General features: G+C 36.5%; 1 protein-coding gene across 1 annotated transcript in view; it reads left to right on the plus strand.

Annotated features, from left to right (window-relative positions):
- Positions 1–15,215, plus strand: part of ANKAR (ankyrin and armadillo repeat containing) — a 94,115-nt gene extending 78,900 nt beyond the window's left edge. Inside the window, exons 17-22 of the mRNA XM_069064547.1 lie at positions 989–1,147; positions 1,872–1,989; positions 2,703–2,812; positions 3,809–4,005; positions 5,638–5,684; positions 13,498–15,215. Of these exons, the coding sequence (XP_068920648.1) occupies positions 989–1,147; positions 1,872–1,989; positions 2,703–2,812; positions 3,809–4,005; positions 5,638–5,684; positions 13,498–13,763 (897 nt within the window). The 3' untranslated portion in view covers positions 13,764–15,215. The remainder of the gene's footprint in view (positions 1–988; positions 1,148–1,871; positions 1,990–2,702; positions 2,813–3,808; positions 4,006–5,637; positions 5,685–13,497) is intronic.
- Positions 15,216–17,245: the final 2,030 nt, after the last annotated feature.

The raw sequence follows: 17,245 nt of genomic DNA on the forward strand, positions 1-17,245 counted from the left end.
GGTTGAAGAGACTCCAAAGGAGGCTAACCAAGGGGGTGAGAAGCCTCAAGTTCATGTCATATGACGACTGGTTGAAGGAATTAAAGATATTTAGGGCCATCATGAAGAAGCATTAGACTTCTGCTTGGTCTCAGAGGACAAAACCAGGGGAAATGGGTGATACTTGTAATGAGGCAAATTTATTGACGTGAAATCAGGAAAAAGCTGCCTAACAATCAATAAATGAATAATATTTATTAAGCACTTACTATGTGTGGCACGGTATTAAGCACTAAGTATGAGAGAAAGTCCCAAGTGAAAAGGGACAGCTCCAAAAGTAGTGGGATGCCTCTCTCTGGAAGTCTTTAAGCAATGGCTGCATAACCACTTGTGAGGTATGTTGTAGAGGGGATTCTTGGTCACAGATGGAAAAGATGTTGGAAGAGAACTATAATGTCCCCGCCAACTTTGGGCTTCTGTGAAATAACATTGCTAAAATGAATACTAAATGTTAAAATGAAGAATTTCAATGGGATCATAGAGTCCTCTGCTATCATTAAAGTCTATCTTTTATACTATTTCCATACCTACTAAGTTTCATTAACATAAAAGAATTCTGGTGTGGGAATTCCCTGCACCAATGTAGAATGCAACCTATCTAACTTTGATGCATATTGTAATGGATAGAGAGCTGTCCTGAGAGCCAGGTGAAGACTTGGGTTCAAGTCCCGAATTTGATATACACTGGCTATGTGGGCCCAGCCAAGTCATAGTCTCTCAGTGCTCTAGGAAACTAAGGCTGTAAGTTGCAGAGAAGATGACGACCTGTGCGGGTAGAAGGAATTTCTTCATACAAGAGGCCTGTGTATCAGTGAAATCCTAAATCCAGTCTCTATCCTTAGTCCAGTCTGGCGTCTAGTTTATGAATTAAATGTTGCATATTTTACTAATTCACTAATTTGTAGAGATGATAACATAATGACCTAAAAGATGTTTTTTTTATTTTTAGGATATCTGCTTAAGAGCAGGTTATGCAATAGCGCTTTTTGCATTCAATAATCGCTATCAACAGTACCTAATACTGGAAAGTGGAGCAATTACAATATCTATTTTTGAACCTTTTCTAACATCGGATACTGAGACTGAAAGGGCAATGGCAGCATTTCAGGTATAGAAGTAGATTATATTTCCTAAATCAGTAAATATTTAAATTTAGCACAATGTTATAAATAATTTGAAAAACCTTTCCCAAAATTTTGATGTGTAAAATTTGTATTTGCTTTGCCCTTTACTCTTTGTTTTCGCCTAAAACCCCATGTCCCAAATAAGTAGATTAATTTGCTAGCAGCAAATTAAGCATAGTTGAAAAATTATACAACACATGCATGATTTTAATACAAAACCAATAAACATTCTAAGAGGGGGAAAAAAGGTAAAAGAAGAGCACGCATCAATTACTATATACATCACAAAGCACACATTGCATGGGTGCTAAAGCACTGGTGTTACTGTCCCAGTTTCACTGGGGACATGTCAAATTAGTCTGATCATTAGCCAGATAGCCCCTGCTCTTCTATGACTTGCTAAACCTATCTACCCCTAAACTCTTCTTCTCATTATCTTTTATTCCATGCCCTATGAGAAGTAACTGTAGGCACCACAACTGTTTTTACTTCCTCTCCAAGTTCCACATAATTTTCAAGATTGCATGCACTGTGAGAAGGAATAGATTTACTCCTACAGAGGTAGCAGTGACCCCAAAATCAGCAGAGGATACACTTTCCTACCTGGTAGGAGAAAACAAAATCTAAATGAAGAAAGCTTTTTATTTCCAAGTGTTTCCTGTGGTTCCTACTCCAGAGAACAAATTTGATGTCCTGTTTTATTTTCAGATAATTGTGTTAGCCAGAGTTATTGTAGACACAGATCATATTACTTTGACTGCAAGAGGCATTACTATTTTAGTTGATCTTCTGTATTCATGTAAGACAGCTACTCTGGTCTTAACAGGTAAGGAATTAATAAAAGTAATATGTACAAATATTTCCACTAATTATTTTACAGCACTAGGTGTTAATAACTCAAGTGATAATGAGCAATTCTCTGAATAGAGGTTTGGGGCTTAGGTTCCTGTGAACCTATCTCCTCCATTGAATTGTGAGCTTCTTGAGAGCTGGGACTGTACTTTCTTTTCTTTGTACCCCCAGAGTTTACCATAGTGCCTAGCACACAGTAGGTATTTAATAAATGTTTGATAGTTGACTGACCTGTGGGGGGGATGCCTTGGAGAGACTTTCAGTACTAGGAGAATTCTGGAAAAACACAAGCAATAAATATAACCACTCTGTTATTGTGTTTCATTTATTTTCCTAGGATACAGAATCATGTGTTGTTTTTTTTCCCCTAAACAAGACAACAGTACTCTCTACCATTAGGAGAGTGAGCATTTGGGAGTTTTTCCAGTTGTGGTGGACAGATTTGCACAAAGACCCATTTTCAACAATACATATGTATGAGTTGTCTGGTCATATTTAATAGTTTATTCCATGGCCACAAAGCTTTCTTCAATCCTTTCTAGCTGAAAGCAAATTCTCCCTACTATGATCTTTCAAAGAATTTCACTTGTACTGCTTTATTAAACATTTACATTTGATTTTGTTTTATGCAAAAAATAATACCTTTACATATCCTTTTCTGTAACAATTTTGTCTATTGATTTATAGGAAATTTGATAGCTAGCTTGACTCATACCAGAGCTGGTATTACAGAAGCCTTTACCACACTAAGGACAATTCAAAGGCTTTGCTACCACTTGTACTCAGAAAAAGAAGAGGTAAAATAGAAAATTTCACCCTGTCTAAGTAATATAAGAAAGGTGCAATTTTTCCTTTTCTAATTTCCCTGTTAGTAGCGTCATAATTTTTGTTTATAAATCATAAACTCTGATTCATGGTAACCGCTTAAAGATGGGAGGATTTTTTTTTAGTACCATTTACTTATCATCTTTTTTTCCTATCATCCATTATCATTTATATGGTAACCTAGAAGTTAACAGCCATCAACTTAATTTTTAAATCAAAACACAACTCCAGAATTAATAGAATTGATTACGAAGAAATTGGTCATTCTTTAATTTTTTTGTTAGATTTTATTTTTCCTTCTTAACCCTTGGTAAAAAGGACAAAAAAATTCTAATAAAAAATTCAGTCATTTTTAGCAGTCATGCATAAGGCTTAAGTAAAATGATTTATTTGGGCTAAATGACCTTAAGCCCAAATAAGTATCATAAACTAACAGAACCAGAAGTTGGTTACTGGTGTACATGGGTGAGGGGTGGTATGCCAGCTATGACACTGATTTGGTGCTTAATCAGTGCTCCCCCACTACCATCTTGTGAGTAAGAGCAATAGAGACTGCGTTAGAAATAGTGGTCCTTATACCAATCTGGAATGAACTCCTGTGCAAGGTCCTGAAACATATAAATGCTAAGATCTGCTTCATACTCAGCATGGATAATTTTTACAGACAATTACTGGATCCTCTTCTGTGACTTCCTAACCTATCTATCCCAATAAATAGGTTTGCTGACCTTTAGGAAATACTGTAAGCACCACTGTAATGTGTGAAATATATTGCCCTCTACCCATTGCAATGGTGCTTATAGATATCATTCTTTTATGATTCTGTTGTAGGAAGACACAGATCTATTATTTAAAAAATGTATTGGGATAATTTCTATTAAATATTTCATGAGGGATACTGAAAATTTGAAGTTGGAAAAAAAAATGGAAATCAGCAACCAAGAAGGAAATGTTTCTGTTTCATTTAGGTTCGTATATCTTGCGCCTGTGCTCTTGGCTACTTAACTTACAATGCGAATGCTTACCGACACCTGTTAAAGGAATGCAGGAATAAGCCTAATCAGTTCATTCGTTTAATGAATAACATCAGCAAAGATGCAAGTATTAGCCCAGATTTTGTAAAGGAATTTGAAATGCAAAAAAAGTTTGGGCTGCCTTCTATAAGGTACCATGCATTTATGTGAAATTATGGTAATGAAGTTATATTTAAGTAGTTTTTTTTTTTTTAGAGTTAGACTTACATAAATTACTTGATTAGATTTCAAGATGTTCAATGAAAATCATATATTCAGAAATATCTCTGACAGGCACAATGCCAGGTGGTGAATCTGAAAACCTACCTTTGGGCGCCTATCATAAATATTAATTTTCAGTGAACTAGTAGTGATGCATGTAGTTAACAGAGATTTTTGGATGAAGAAATGCTATACAATCACAATTCACTCTATAAGGTTATTATTGCTAGGCATGTCACCAAACACCACAAACTGGTTCTATGAAAAACTATTATGCAATAAATAGCATTTAAGTCATAAGTTCCATAGAAATATTACAAATGACATTCATTTCTGGGTAGCTAAAAGTCAAATTATAAATGTTTAAATTAGGTTTTCACAGAAGCCTTTAATTTTAGCTTTAAAATGGTAATGCAAATAGCCCTTCCCCCACTTCTTCCTTCCCTTCCATCAGAAATCCTGGAAGTGGGGCAGGTAGGTGGCACAGTAAATAGAGCACCAGCCCTGGAGTCAGCAGGACCTGAGTTCAAATCCGGCCTCAGACACTTAACACTTACTAGCCATGTTACCTTAGGCAAGTCACTTAACCCCAATTACTCTGCCTTCCCCCCTCCAAAATGCAAAAAAAAAAAAAAAAAAAAAAGGAAAGAAAAAGAAATCCTGGAAGTTTCTTACTTGGTGTGTGGGGCATGGGTGAATTGCTGTGCATATGCCCTTACATATGGTAGGCTTTCGTGTTAAGTAGGTAGAAGCAGGCTCTCTCAAGTTCTTCTACAATCTTCTCATATCCCCACAAGTTCATAATTCCCTCTTCCACCTCATAATCAACCAACCAACCAACCACAGTGCCTGCTATGTGCCAGACACTGTGCTAAAACCCCGAGACATTGCTTGCCTTAACCTAAGACCAAGTAGCAACAAAGATTGACAACCTATTCCCTCCAGTTTTAGTTTCTTTGGAAATGTAAATGGTACAGGCCCATGTGGGATTAGAGAGGGAAGGAGGTATGGAAGTGAGGGCCTTCCCAGTGACTTATCAGGTTGCCTTAGCTCTGTCCAGTAACTCCTAAATAGACTAAGTTTTTAAAGGCTCACAAGCAGATTATTCCTCAATTTCAACCAGCAGGAAAAAAGATTTAGTATCTCTGGGTATTAGTTGCCATCACTGGACAACAGAGAGGTGCCATGTTGTGGTGGAACTTAGGTATAATTCATCAGTGACGTTAATGTGTGTGGATATAACTGTATAACTCAGCAATGTCAAAAGCAAGCTAAATATGGAAGGTTGAATTAGAGCATTAGTGACTGCAAGTAGAATATATGTGATCTTAAAAAAAAAACAACTATATATAAATATTTATGATGGTTCTATGAATTAACTCACCATCTCTATGGCTTCCCAGACATTCTCATCCTGGGCTATCACTCCCATATATATGCTGACTTTCTCCATTACAATATAAATTCTTTGAGAAGTGCAACCATCCTGGTATTTGTATTCTTAGTGTTCAACACAGAAAAAGTACTTAGTAAATACATTCTGTTTCTTATTTCCTTTTCAGTCTGGAGATAAATGGAGGTCCATCCATAATTCCTGTCTTTAAAAAAGGTAATGTTTTTCTTCTGATGAAATATTTGGTTAGTTTAAAACTGGATTATTTTCTTTGTGGACATGAAGGTATTAAAAACCATAACTTTTTGCCCTCATGCATTCTCCACTTAAGTCAAATGTGTGCTTGGTATAAAAGAAGGATTTGTCCCTTAGATACCACTAATCTATGAAGATTGACTGGGCAGATTCATGTGATCTTAGAACACTATAAAGGACTTTTTTTTCTGGGAGTGAGGAGGTGGTGTGAAGAATCAATGTGATTATCTTCTATTTAGTAAGAGGCAGCATAATACAGAAGGATAACCACTGAAACAGTCAGGAGACCTAGGTATTAGACCTGAACCTGCTACTAACTAGTTATGTGGACTTGCACAAATCACTTAATCTCTCTGAGATTTAGTTTTCTTATTTAGAAAAGTTGGATCAGATCACGACTAAGCTCCTTTCCAAAAATTCTCTACCTCATCTAAAAGTTTCAAATGTACTTTTTCTGCCTAAAATGCAGCACCTCTCCTCCTATACAAGACTCACAACCCCTAACAAACCTCTTGCTCATTTTGATTTATCCAATGATTTTAGTCTTCAGCAATTTCACTTATATTTCATGCTCACTCTGGACTTGTAAGAGAAATGTCAGTAAAGTAATGAGAGAACCTACAAATCACAGGCAAAAATCAGACTCATTACTATATTATCATGTACTTGCTATCATTTTTTCTAACCTATACTGAAGTCTGCTATTTTTTATTTTTAGCATATTCATTAAAAGTTAGTAATGTTATACAAATAATAAGTAGCCAATCGATTCTTTTTTTGTTTTGTTTTGGGGAGGAAGGCAACAAGAGTTAAGTGATTTGCCGAAGGTCACATAGCTAATAAGTATGTCAAGTATCTGAGGCCGCATTAGAACTCAGGTCCTCCTGACTCCAGGGCCAGTGCTCTATTCACTGCAGCACCTAGCTGCCCCTAGCCAACAGATTCTTTTGTGGTTGGAGTTGAGTAGCCTAATCCTGAAGAGAAAGGTCTCATTCCTATTTATCTTTCAAACTGTAAGAAAAATAGTAAACTCCCCTTTGTACTATGAAACTTTTATGATTCTACTCACTATCACCTAATATATAAATATCAATCTCCTTTTACATAAGGTAACATTATTTACTTGCAGAATTTATTGCTTGTCCCTTTGTGTCCTAAGTGCTAGGGAAGACACTAAAAAAAACACCTTTAGTTAGAATGTAAGCCTGATATCAGAAATAAACGGAGAAACTATTTAGAAGATGGGATTGGTAACCGCAGAAATCTTCAAACTTTACAATTAGAAAGGTATTTACAAGAAGATATAAGAGAATGGAGTTCTTATCAACCCTTTTCAGATCAAGTAGGACTGCAATGCCAGCTGGCTTAACTTTGAGTTCCCTGGAAAGAAGGGAAAAGATCTTGTCTATCAGAGAGCTAGCTGCAATGGATTTAGTCATGGGTTGACCAGATGTTTACAAGGTGACAATCTAACGATGTTTGAGGGAGAGCTAGTTGGCCTAATTCTAGGTTGAGGCAACCTCCCAGATAGAAGGTTGAAGGTGTATTTTGGTGCCTACTGAAGTATAATGGCTAAGATTATGAAGTGAAGGGCGGCGGCGCGGGCCGGGAAGGCGCGGCGGCCTGCATGGGAAGGGGCGGCGGCGTGGCGAGGGGCAGATGCAGGCCGGGTAGGCGCGGGGGTGGCGGCGCGCCGCGTGCAGATGCAGGCCGGGAAGGCGTGGCAGCGGACGCAGGCCAGGAAGGGGCCTGATCAACTCCGAGGGCAAGTCTTCCCACCAACCACAAGGTCCACTACCAGGCCTATCACCAAAGGGCTGGAACTGGAAAGAGCAAGGTAAGAAGCAAATACAGGGGCCCCTGTACTGGACAGCAAACACTCCTGGGGCTACCACTTCATAGCCCAGAAATCTTTAAAAAAAAAAAAAAAGCCCCTTTCAGGACCTCCAAAGATGAGGATGACAGAGTGAACCCCACTTGCTCCAAACCCCCCCTCTGACCCTGAAAATATAGTAACTATTGTCCAGGGCAAAACCCTCTACAGTAAAGGCTTGGGATCCTAGAGGAAGGGCATGGTTAGGACCCTACCTCAAAATGGGTAGAAAGCAGACTACAAAGACAAAGACTCTAGAGTCCTACTATCCTCAGAGGGAGGAACCAACCTCAGAGGGAGACAATGTGGACTCCACACCCACAGCGGAAACTTCAACAGGGAATGGATCCCAAGCACAGAAGGCTCTCCTAGATGAGATCAAAAGGAACTTTGAAAGCAAAATGAGAGAGACAGAAGAGAAAATGAATAATTCTCTCAAAACGAAAATAGCAGAATTCGAAAAGCATTATAATGAGGAAAACATCTCTCTAAAAAGAAAAGTGTATGATATGGAAAAGGAGCTTCAAAAATTAACCAAGGAAAATGATTTGCTAAAAACCAGAATTAAACAAATAGAAACAAATAACTCTATGAGGAACCAAGAAGTAAACAAGCAAAACAACAAAAATGAAAAATTAGAAAAAGAGGTAAAATACCTCAAAGAAAAAATAACTGACCTGGAAAACAGATCCAGGAGAGATAATCTGAGAATCATAGGCCTACCAGAAAATTATGATGAAAAAATGAGCCTGGACAACATTCTCCAAGAGCTCGTTAAGGAAAACTGCCCTGAGATACTTGAACCTGAGGGGAAAATAGAAATCGACAGAATCCACCGGACACCTGCTGTAAGAGATCCCAAACTGAAAAATCCTCAAAATGTTGTGGCCAAACTCCAGAACTACCAGATAAAAGAGAAAATACTTCAAGCGGCCAGAAAGAAACAATTCAAATATCGAGGGTCCACAGTGAGGATTGCACAGGATTTGTCAGCCTCCACACTGAAAGATCGGAGGCAGTGGAATACAATTTTCAGGAAGGCAAAACAGCTTGGATTACAACCAAGGATCACATACCCAGCGAGACTGAGCATATTCTTCCAGGCAAAGAGATGGTCATTCAATGATATAACAGAGTTCCAGACCTTCTTGATAAAAAAGCCAGAACTCAATGGAAAATTCAACCTCCAATTACGAGAAGCAACAGTGACTTAGAAAGGTAAACAAGGAGAACACACATCATTTTAGAGGGAAAGAGGGGAGGGAGAGGAGCTTTGCATGAGATCTGTTCCTGTCATTCTTGATGCAAAGAAAAAATAGCATACCTCATTAAGTATAACAATATCCTACAGGTAGTAGGAGGGGGAAAGGGTTACAAAAGGGGGGTGGGAGTGGTTTGTAGAGAGGGAAGTAGTAAGAGGAAAAGGGAGGGGGGCCGAAAAGGGAACACTGAGGGAGGCGGTGGTCAAAAGGAAAACTATTAAGGGGGGGAAGGGAGAAGGGAGGAAAAATATGAACATTAACAGGGGCAGGAATAGGATAAGGGGAAAGAAACAGATAACAATCATAACTGTAAATGTGAATGGAATGAACTCTCCTATAAAACGGAGACGGATAGCAGAATGGATTAGAAATCATAATCCTACAATATGCTGTTTACAAGAAACACATCTGAAACAGAGGGATACACACAAGGTAAAGGTAAAAGGTTGGAGTAAAATATATCATGCCTCAGCTAAAGTAAAAAAATCAGGGGTAGCAATCCTTATCTCAGATAAAGCAAATGCAAAAATTGACCTAATTAAAAGAGATAAGGAAGGAAACTATATCCTGTTAAAAGGCACCATCGAGAATGAAGCAATATCACTACTTAACATATATGCACCAAGTGGTGTAGCTTCCAAATTCCTAGAGGTGAAGGTAAAGGAATTAGAGGAAGAAATAGATAGCAAAACTATACTAGTGGGAGACCTTAATCTCCCCCTATCTGAACTTGATAAATCCAACCTCAAAATAAACAAGAAAGAAGTTAAGGAGGTGAACAGGATTTTAGAGAGGATAGGTATGATAGATCTCTGGAGAAAACTGAATGGGGATAAAAAGGAATATACTTTCTTCTCAGCGGTTCATGGCACATACTCAAAAATTGACCATGTTCTAGGGCACAAAAACCTCACAATTCTATGCAGTAAGGCAGAAATATTAAACGCATCGTTCTCAGATCATGATGCAATAAAAATTATATGCAATAAAGGGCCAGGGAAAGACAGACTAAAAACTAACTGGAAATTAAACAATTTAATCCTAAAGAATGAGTGGGTCAAACAAGAAATTATAGAAACAATCAGTAATTTCATTCAAGAGAATGATAATAATGAGACAACATACCAAAATCTGTGGGATGCATTAAAGGCAGTTCTTAGGGGAAGTTTTATATCCCTGAGTGCATACGTGATTAAATTAGAGAAAAGGGAGCTCAACGAATTGGGCATGCAATTAAAAAAACCTAGAAAAAGAACAAATTCAAAATCCCCAATTAAATACTAAACTAGAAATATTGAAGACTAAAGGAGAGATTAATAAAATCGAAATTAAGAAAACTATTGAAATAATAAATAAAACCAAGAGCTGGTTTTATGAAAAAACCAACAAAATTGATAGACCCTTAGTCAATATGATAAAAAAAAGAAAGAAGAAAACCAAATTATGAGTATCAAAAATGAAAAGGGTGAATCTACCTCCAATGAAGAGGAAATCAAAACAATAATTAGGAATTATTTTTCCCAATTATATGCACATAAATTTGGCAATCTTAGGGAAATGGATGAGTATTTATAAACATACAAGTTGCCCAGATTAACTGAAGAGGAAGTAAATTACTTAAATAATCCCATCTCAGAAAAAGAAATTGAACAAGCCATCAGTCACCTCCCTAGGAAAAAATCTCCAGGGCCAGATGGATTCACTAGTGAATTCTATCAAACATTTAAAGAACAATTGATTCCAATACTCTACAAATTATTTGGGAAAATTAGTGAAGAAAGAGTCCTACCAAATTCTTTTTATGACACAAATATGGTACTGATACCTAAATCAGGAAGAGATAAAACAGAGAAAGAAAATTATAGACCAATCTCCCTCATGAATATAGATGCAAAAATTCTAAATAAAATACTAGCCAAAAGACTACAGCAACTTATCTCAAGAATAAAGACTACAGCAACTTATCTCAAGAATAATACACTTTGATCAGGTAGGATTTATTCCAGGAATGCAAGGATGGTTTAATATTAGGAAAACCATCAGTATAATTGATCATATCAACAATAAAACTAGCAGAAACCACATGATCATCTCAATAGATGCAGAAAAGGCTTTTGACAAAATACAACATCCATTCCTATTAAAAACATTAGAAAGTATAGGAATAAATGGAGCCTTCCTTAAAATAATAGGTAGCATCTATTTAAAGCCATCAGCAAGTATTATATGTAATGGGGAGAAGCTGGAAGCATTTCCCATAAGATCAGGGGTGAAACAAAGATGTCCACTATCACCCCTCTTATTCAATCTGGTACTAGAAATGTTAGCAGTAGCAATTAGAGAAGAAAAAGAAATCAAAGGAATCAAATTAGGCAAAGAAGAGACCAAGCTATCACTCTTCGCAGATGATATGATGATATACTTAGAGAATCCTAGAGAATCAAGTAAAAAACTGCTTGAGACAATAAATAAATTTGGCAAAGTTGCAGGATATAAAATAAACCCACATAAATCCTCGGCATTCCTATATATTTCCAATGAAATTCAACAGCAAGAAGTAGAAAGAGAAATCCCATTTAATGTTACTGTAGACATTATAAAATATTTGGGAATCTACCTGCCAAAACAAACCCAGGACCTGTATGATCATAACTACAAAACACTTTTCACACAAATAAAGTCAGATCTAACTAATTGGAAAAATATCAATTGCTCATGGCTGGGTCGAGCTAATATAATAAAAATGACAATTTTACCTAAATTAAATTATATATTTAGTGCCATACCAATTAATTTACCAAAAAACTACTTTATAGAGTTAGAAAAAATAGTAACAAAATTCATCTGGAAGAATAAACGGTCCAGAATATCAAGGGAATTAATGAAAAAAAAAATGCTAGGGAAGGTGGACTAGCTTTACCAGATTTCAATCTGTACTATAAAGCAGCAGTCATCAAAACTACCTGGTACTGGCTTAGAAATAGAGAAGTGGATCAATGGAATAGATTAGGCACACGAGATTTAGAAGTCAACGACTATAGTAATGTATTGTTTGATAAACCCCCAGACCCTGGTTTTTGGGATAAGAACTCACTGTTTGACAAAAACTACTGGGAAAACTGGAGTATAGTATGGCAGAAACTGGACATAGACCATTATCTAACACCATATACCAAAATCAAGTCTAAATGGGTTCATGATCTAGGTATAAAGGTTGATACTGTAAGCAGTCTGCTAAAACAAGGAATAGTTTACCTATCAGACTTGTGGAGAGGGAATGACTTTATGACGAAACAGGAATTAGAGAACATTATAAAATGTAAAATCGATAATTTTGACTACATGAAATTGAAAAGTTTCTGTACAAATAAAGCCAATGTAACCAAGATTAAGAGGGAGGTGGGAAATTGGCTTTACAACCTATGTCTCTGACAAAGGACTCATCTCTAAAATATACAGAGAATTGAGTCAAATTTATAAGAATACAAGTCATTCCCCAATTGATAAATGGTCAAAGGATATGAACAGGCAGTTTTCAGAGAAAGAAATTAAAGCTATCTATAAGCACATGAAGAAATGCTCTAATTCACTATTGATTAGAGAAATGCAAATCAAAACAACTCTGAGGTACCACATCTCACCAGTCAGATTGGCTAAGATGACAGAACAGGAAAATGACAAATGCTGGAGAGGATGTGGGCAAACTGGAACACTAATGCATTGTTGGTGGAGTTGTGAACTGATTCAGCCTTTCTGGAGAGCAATCTGGAATTATGCCCAAAGGGCTATAAATACTTTCATACCCTTTGATCCAGCAATAAATACCACTCCTAGGGTTATATCCCAAAGAGATCATAGAAATGGGAGAAAGACCCATATGTACAAAAATGTTTATAGCAGCTCTTTTTGTGGTGGCAAAGAATTGGAAATTAAGGGGGTGCCCATCAATTTGGGAATGGCTGAACAAGTTGTGGTATATGCATGTTATGGAATACTATTGCGCTATAAGAAACGGGGAGCAGGCAGTCTTCATATTTACCTGGAGAGGCTTAAAAGAACCGATGCTGAGTGAGAAGAGTAGAACCAGGAGGAATTTGAACACAATTACAGACACAACGTATGTGTGATGACCAACTTCGATAGACTGGACTCTTCTCAACAATGCAGGGATATAAGTCAATCCCAAAAGACGCATGATGGAGAGAAAAACGTGCATCCAGAGAAAGAACTAGAAAGAACTAAATTTATATCCAGGTGGAAGCAAAATACCTGATCTTTTTCGTTCTCTTATTTGATTTTATGTCCTCTTTACCATTTTTCATTCCAGCTGGTACAATCCATCCTTATAACCTAACCATTGTATAATGTGAAAGTATTTACAGATCCTATACTTGATAATAAGCCGCCATGGGGGGTGGGGAGGTGAAGGAGGGGGACAAAATGTGAAATTCAAGGAATTGTGGAATTGAATCCTGTAAACTAAAAGGAAACAAACAAATTAATAAATTAAAGTTTAATAAAAAAAAAGAATATGAAGTGAATTTTGAAATGGGAAAATTGAGTCAATCTCACCTTTAGGAAAATCAATGTGACAAAAATCTGAGAATAACAGTTGCAACTCTCATTCTCTAATTTCTAGGTAAAGAACACAGAAGAAAAGCAAAAGCTAAAATTCAGCCTAAAGACTCTTTGCTTATAATACCCCGTACAGGCAACTTAATGGGAAGACTCAAAGCAACAAGGTTCACTACTACTTGTAGAATTTTTTCTTTTTCAACTTCAGCCTCATCAGATATTATAAACGTCTCAAGGCCAAGAATAATGATTTTGAGTCAACTCAAGGAAATTAAACAGAAGAAAACTGCCACTGATGCTGAGGAAATTGCTCAAACCACTTCAACATGAAAACATTCTTAGCTAGAGAACCTGGTAACATTTTAAAAGGGGAATTTCCAAATACTGATACTGAAAAATATGCTTCAGTGAATAAAACTTTCTGTAGTAAATTAGAATAACTGCACTCAAACCTAATAAAATTTCATGATGGACACATTGGTAACAAATGAATATTTATGTCATAAGCAGAATTTCAAAACATGTACGTGAGGATAAAGAGGATTGGCTGGAGTAGACTGATCCTCTTCTTTTAGGTTATAATTCACCAAATGTCCCTCAGCCTTCAAATTAAGGCAGGAAACAAGAAAGAATTCTGATCAGCCGATGACCCTGAATGACTGTGCTGCAGGGGAGACAAAGGGAGATGCAGGGTGGTGGTCTTCAATAGACCCAAAGTGCCTTCCAAGTAAATTTGCTGTGTAAAAGTGTATGACAGTAATATAAAATGATACCTCTTTATCCAGTCATTGGCCCTTATGGGTTCGAGAGCTTAGAATGCTAGCTTTTATAGGCCTCACAGTTTCCTTCACTTAATCTGTACTAAATCAAGCAACCAACCAGCAAGTATTTATTAAGTACCTACTATATACCAGGCAGTGCAGATGCAATTATTGCTGACCACTTGCCTCCAGGTGATTTTTAAAAGTTGGCTAAATTTAAAGAGGCATACAAAAGATCATAAAAGGTAAATGCCCCTATCTAAAACATTAACGTACGTCTGAAAACATAAAATATTTTAAAAATATAATTTTTCCTTAGAGGAGAAGGTACTGTTGACAGTGACATCATCATGTATAAAAGTAGGACTGAAAAGCAAAAGAAGGATCATCAATTTTTCTCTTTTCATATTGTTAAAGGTTTGGCCTTTTTAGAATCCTTGAGGCCTTTGCTCTATTTCTGATCAATGCACACCAGACTGACTTATCTACCACTGTTATTTTATGGTAGTCCATGGCTGGTCTGGATGGGCAAACTGGGATTCAGTATGTCCTTAAAAGACCTTTTTTCCCATCTGTTCTGCTTGTAGGTGTCCCATTTCACCTTATCATAGAGCAGCTGCTTTGATATCTATCCTATTACAATCCATTCTTTTATGACCATCTCAGCAGATTTCTAGTGCAGTTACGTATTTGAATATATTATTGGTGCAATCATTTCCCCCCAATATATTACTTGAAAAGCACACAAGTAATTAAAAAAAATTTGGACATTTATTTAGCCTTCACATTAAATTCTAAATTAACAGCTTGGCTGTTCTGTGATGCATCTTGTGAACTGAGGTAAAATACATGGAATGGGGAAACAGACACATTTACTGCTAAAAAACTTATAATACCTTATACAGGCAATTTAATGGGAAGATCATCCAAAGCAACAAGGTTCACTACTTCTTGCAGAAATTTTTCTTTTTTAAACTTCAGCTTCATCAGATATAAAAGTTTCAAGGTCAAGAGTAGTCCCCTAAAAAGGGGGAGAGTGAATAAAGGACATTAAAGAATTTACCATTCTTTGGCATCCATAGGCTATATGAGTATAAACTGTAATACTGAAATACACCTGCCAAAGTGAAAATGCCAGGAGCCATCTCTGAAAACTATAGAAGGAAGGACTACTTTGGCTAAAGTCAGCTTTGAAACTGGCTCCACAAGAGGTTGCAAGGTTCTCAAATCTCCCATACTGGCAGTTCTGTAGACATGTGTTTGTTGTCAGGTAAGAAGGGCAGGGGTCCCTAAAACATCTATCAGGGCATGATTTCTATGCCTTCAAGGGACCACCTTGAGATCTACATAATTTTGATGTAGCTACACAGTCACCATATATGAAACACTGAATGGTGAACTTTCAGCCTATATTCTTTCCTGTCTCTTCTCCTTGTTCTCTAATGAATTTTAGGGTTAAAATATGTACATAGGTACAGGATTTTCATAAATACACCATATGGTTTTAATGATTTTAACACAGAAATCTTACCTTTCAATAACTTAAGTTATAGGTATAACAGAAACAATCTTTCTGGTAATAAGAGGAAGTTAGAGAATCCTACAGAATCAAGATAAATTTAGCAGAGCTGAAGGATATAAAATAAACCCACATAACTCCTCAGCATTCCTATATATTTCTAATGAAATCCAGCAACAAGATATAAAAAGATAAATTCCATCTAAATTTACTGTAGACATAAAATATTTGGGAATCTACCTGCCAAAACAAACCCAGGACCTATATGAACACAATTACAAAACACTTTTTTTTTTTTGGCTTTTTGGAGGGCAAATGGGGTTAAGTGACTTGCCCAAAGTCACACAGCTAGTTTTTGTGTTAAGTGTCTGAGGCTGGATTTGAACTCAGGTCCTCCTGACTCCAGGGCCGGTGCTCTATTCACTGCACCACCTAGCCGCCCCACAAAACACTTTTCACACAAATAAAGTTAGTTCTAAATAAATGGTATTAAGAAATTCTGGTAAACTCAGTAGTTCTAAGTAATAGTCATCATTACCTTGTCTACTGTTGCTATTTTTTAAGTTTGTCATAGGATATGAAATAATATATCACACACAATTATGTAATGTAGCCACATCCTAAATAATAATAAAGTTGCTTTTAAATGTCATATAATAATAGCATTTAAATAGAGCGCGAAAGTTTGCAAAGAATTATACAAATGCTATCGAATTCTCATAACAACCCTAGAAGGTAGGTGCTATTATTATCCCCATTTTACAATTGAAGAAATTGAAACAGAGAGAGGTTAAGTGACTTGCTCAAGGTCAAAGTTAATAAGTGTCTGAGGCAGAATTTGAACACAGGATTTCCTTATTCTAAGTCTGGTACTCTATTCACTATGCCATCTAGCTGCTTATATACATATGTATACTGTAGCAAGTCTACAACCCATATTATTATTTAAAAGTATATAAGGACTCTATGAATATTCTTTACATGTTTTCACTCATAATAATTTTTTCCATTTCTAAAGAAAACAGACTACTTCTTGATAATACTATACATAGGACTTAGGACCACAATTCTGAAAGCACATTCCCAAAAGAGAGTCCTCTTTAACCACAATTAGAAAAACAAGATTCTTTACAGCACAGATTGTGCCCCAAATTTTCACCTCTTAAAACTACATGCCACTGATCGTGGTGGGCAACAGGACGGGGACGGGACTGTTTGATAAAGTATGTCCAGATCAGTGTAAACCTATCAGTATGGAAAACTTAGAAGTGAGTGCCATCTTCTTTTGCAAAAGGAAACTTTGTTCAGCCTCTTTAATATTTTCCATATTAGGTAAAGCCATATCACTAGTTGTAATGCCTGCTTTTTAAAATTTGGGGCCTAAAGAAGTAACTTAAGAAGTAGTTACAGACTGAACCACCCTGTTAAGTTCATCTGATCACATAAAATGTCAGATTTGCAACCTTTTACATAAGAGTAAATAAATTGGATTTGCTAAGTTCTAGGACAATAGCAACATGCCCTGTTGGAGT

This window comes from Petaurus breviceps, unplaced genomic scaffold, assembly GCF_028583685.1.
Source record: "Petaurus breviceps papuanus isolate PSGF00001 unplaced genomic scaffold, PetGlider_PUasm1.0 90638, whole genome shotgun sequence".
NCBI classification, from domain to species: Eukaryota; Metazoa; Chordata; class Mammalia; order Diprotodontia; family Petauridae; genus Petaurus; species Petaurus breviceps.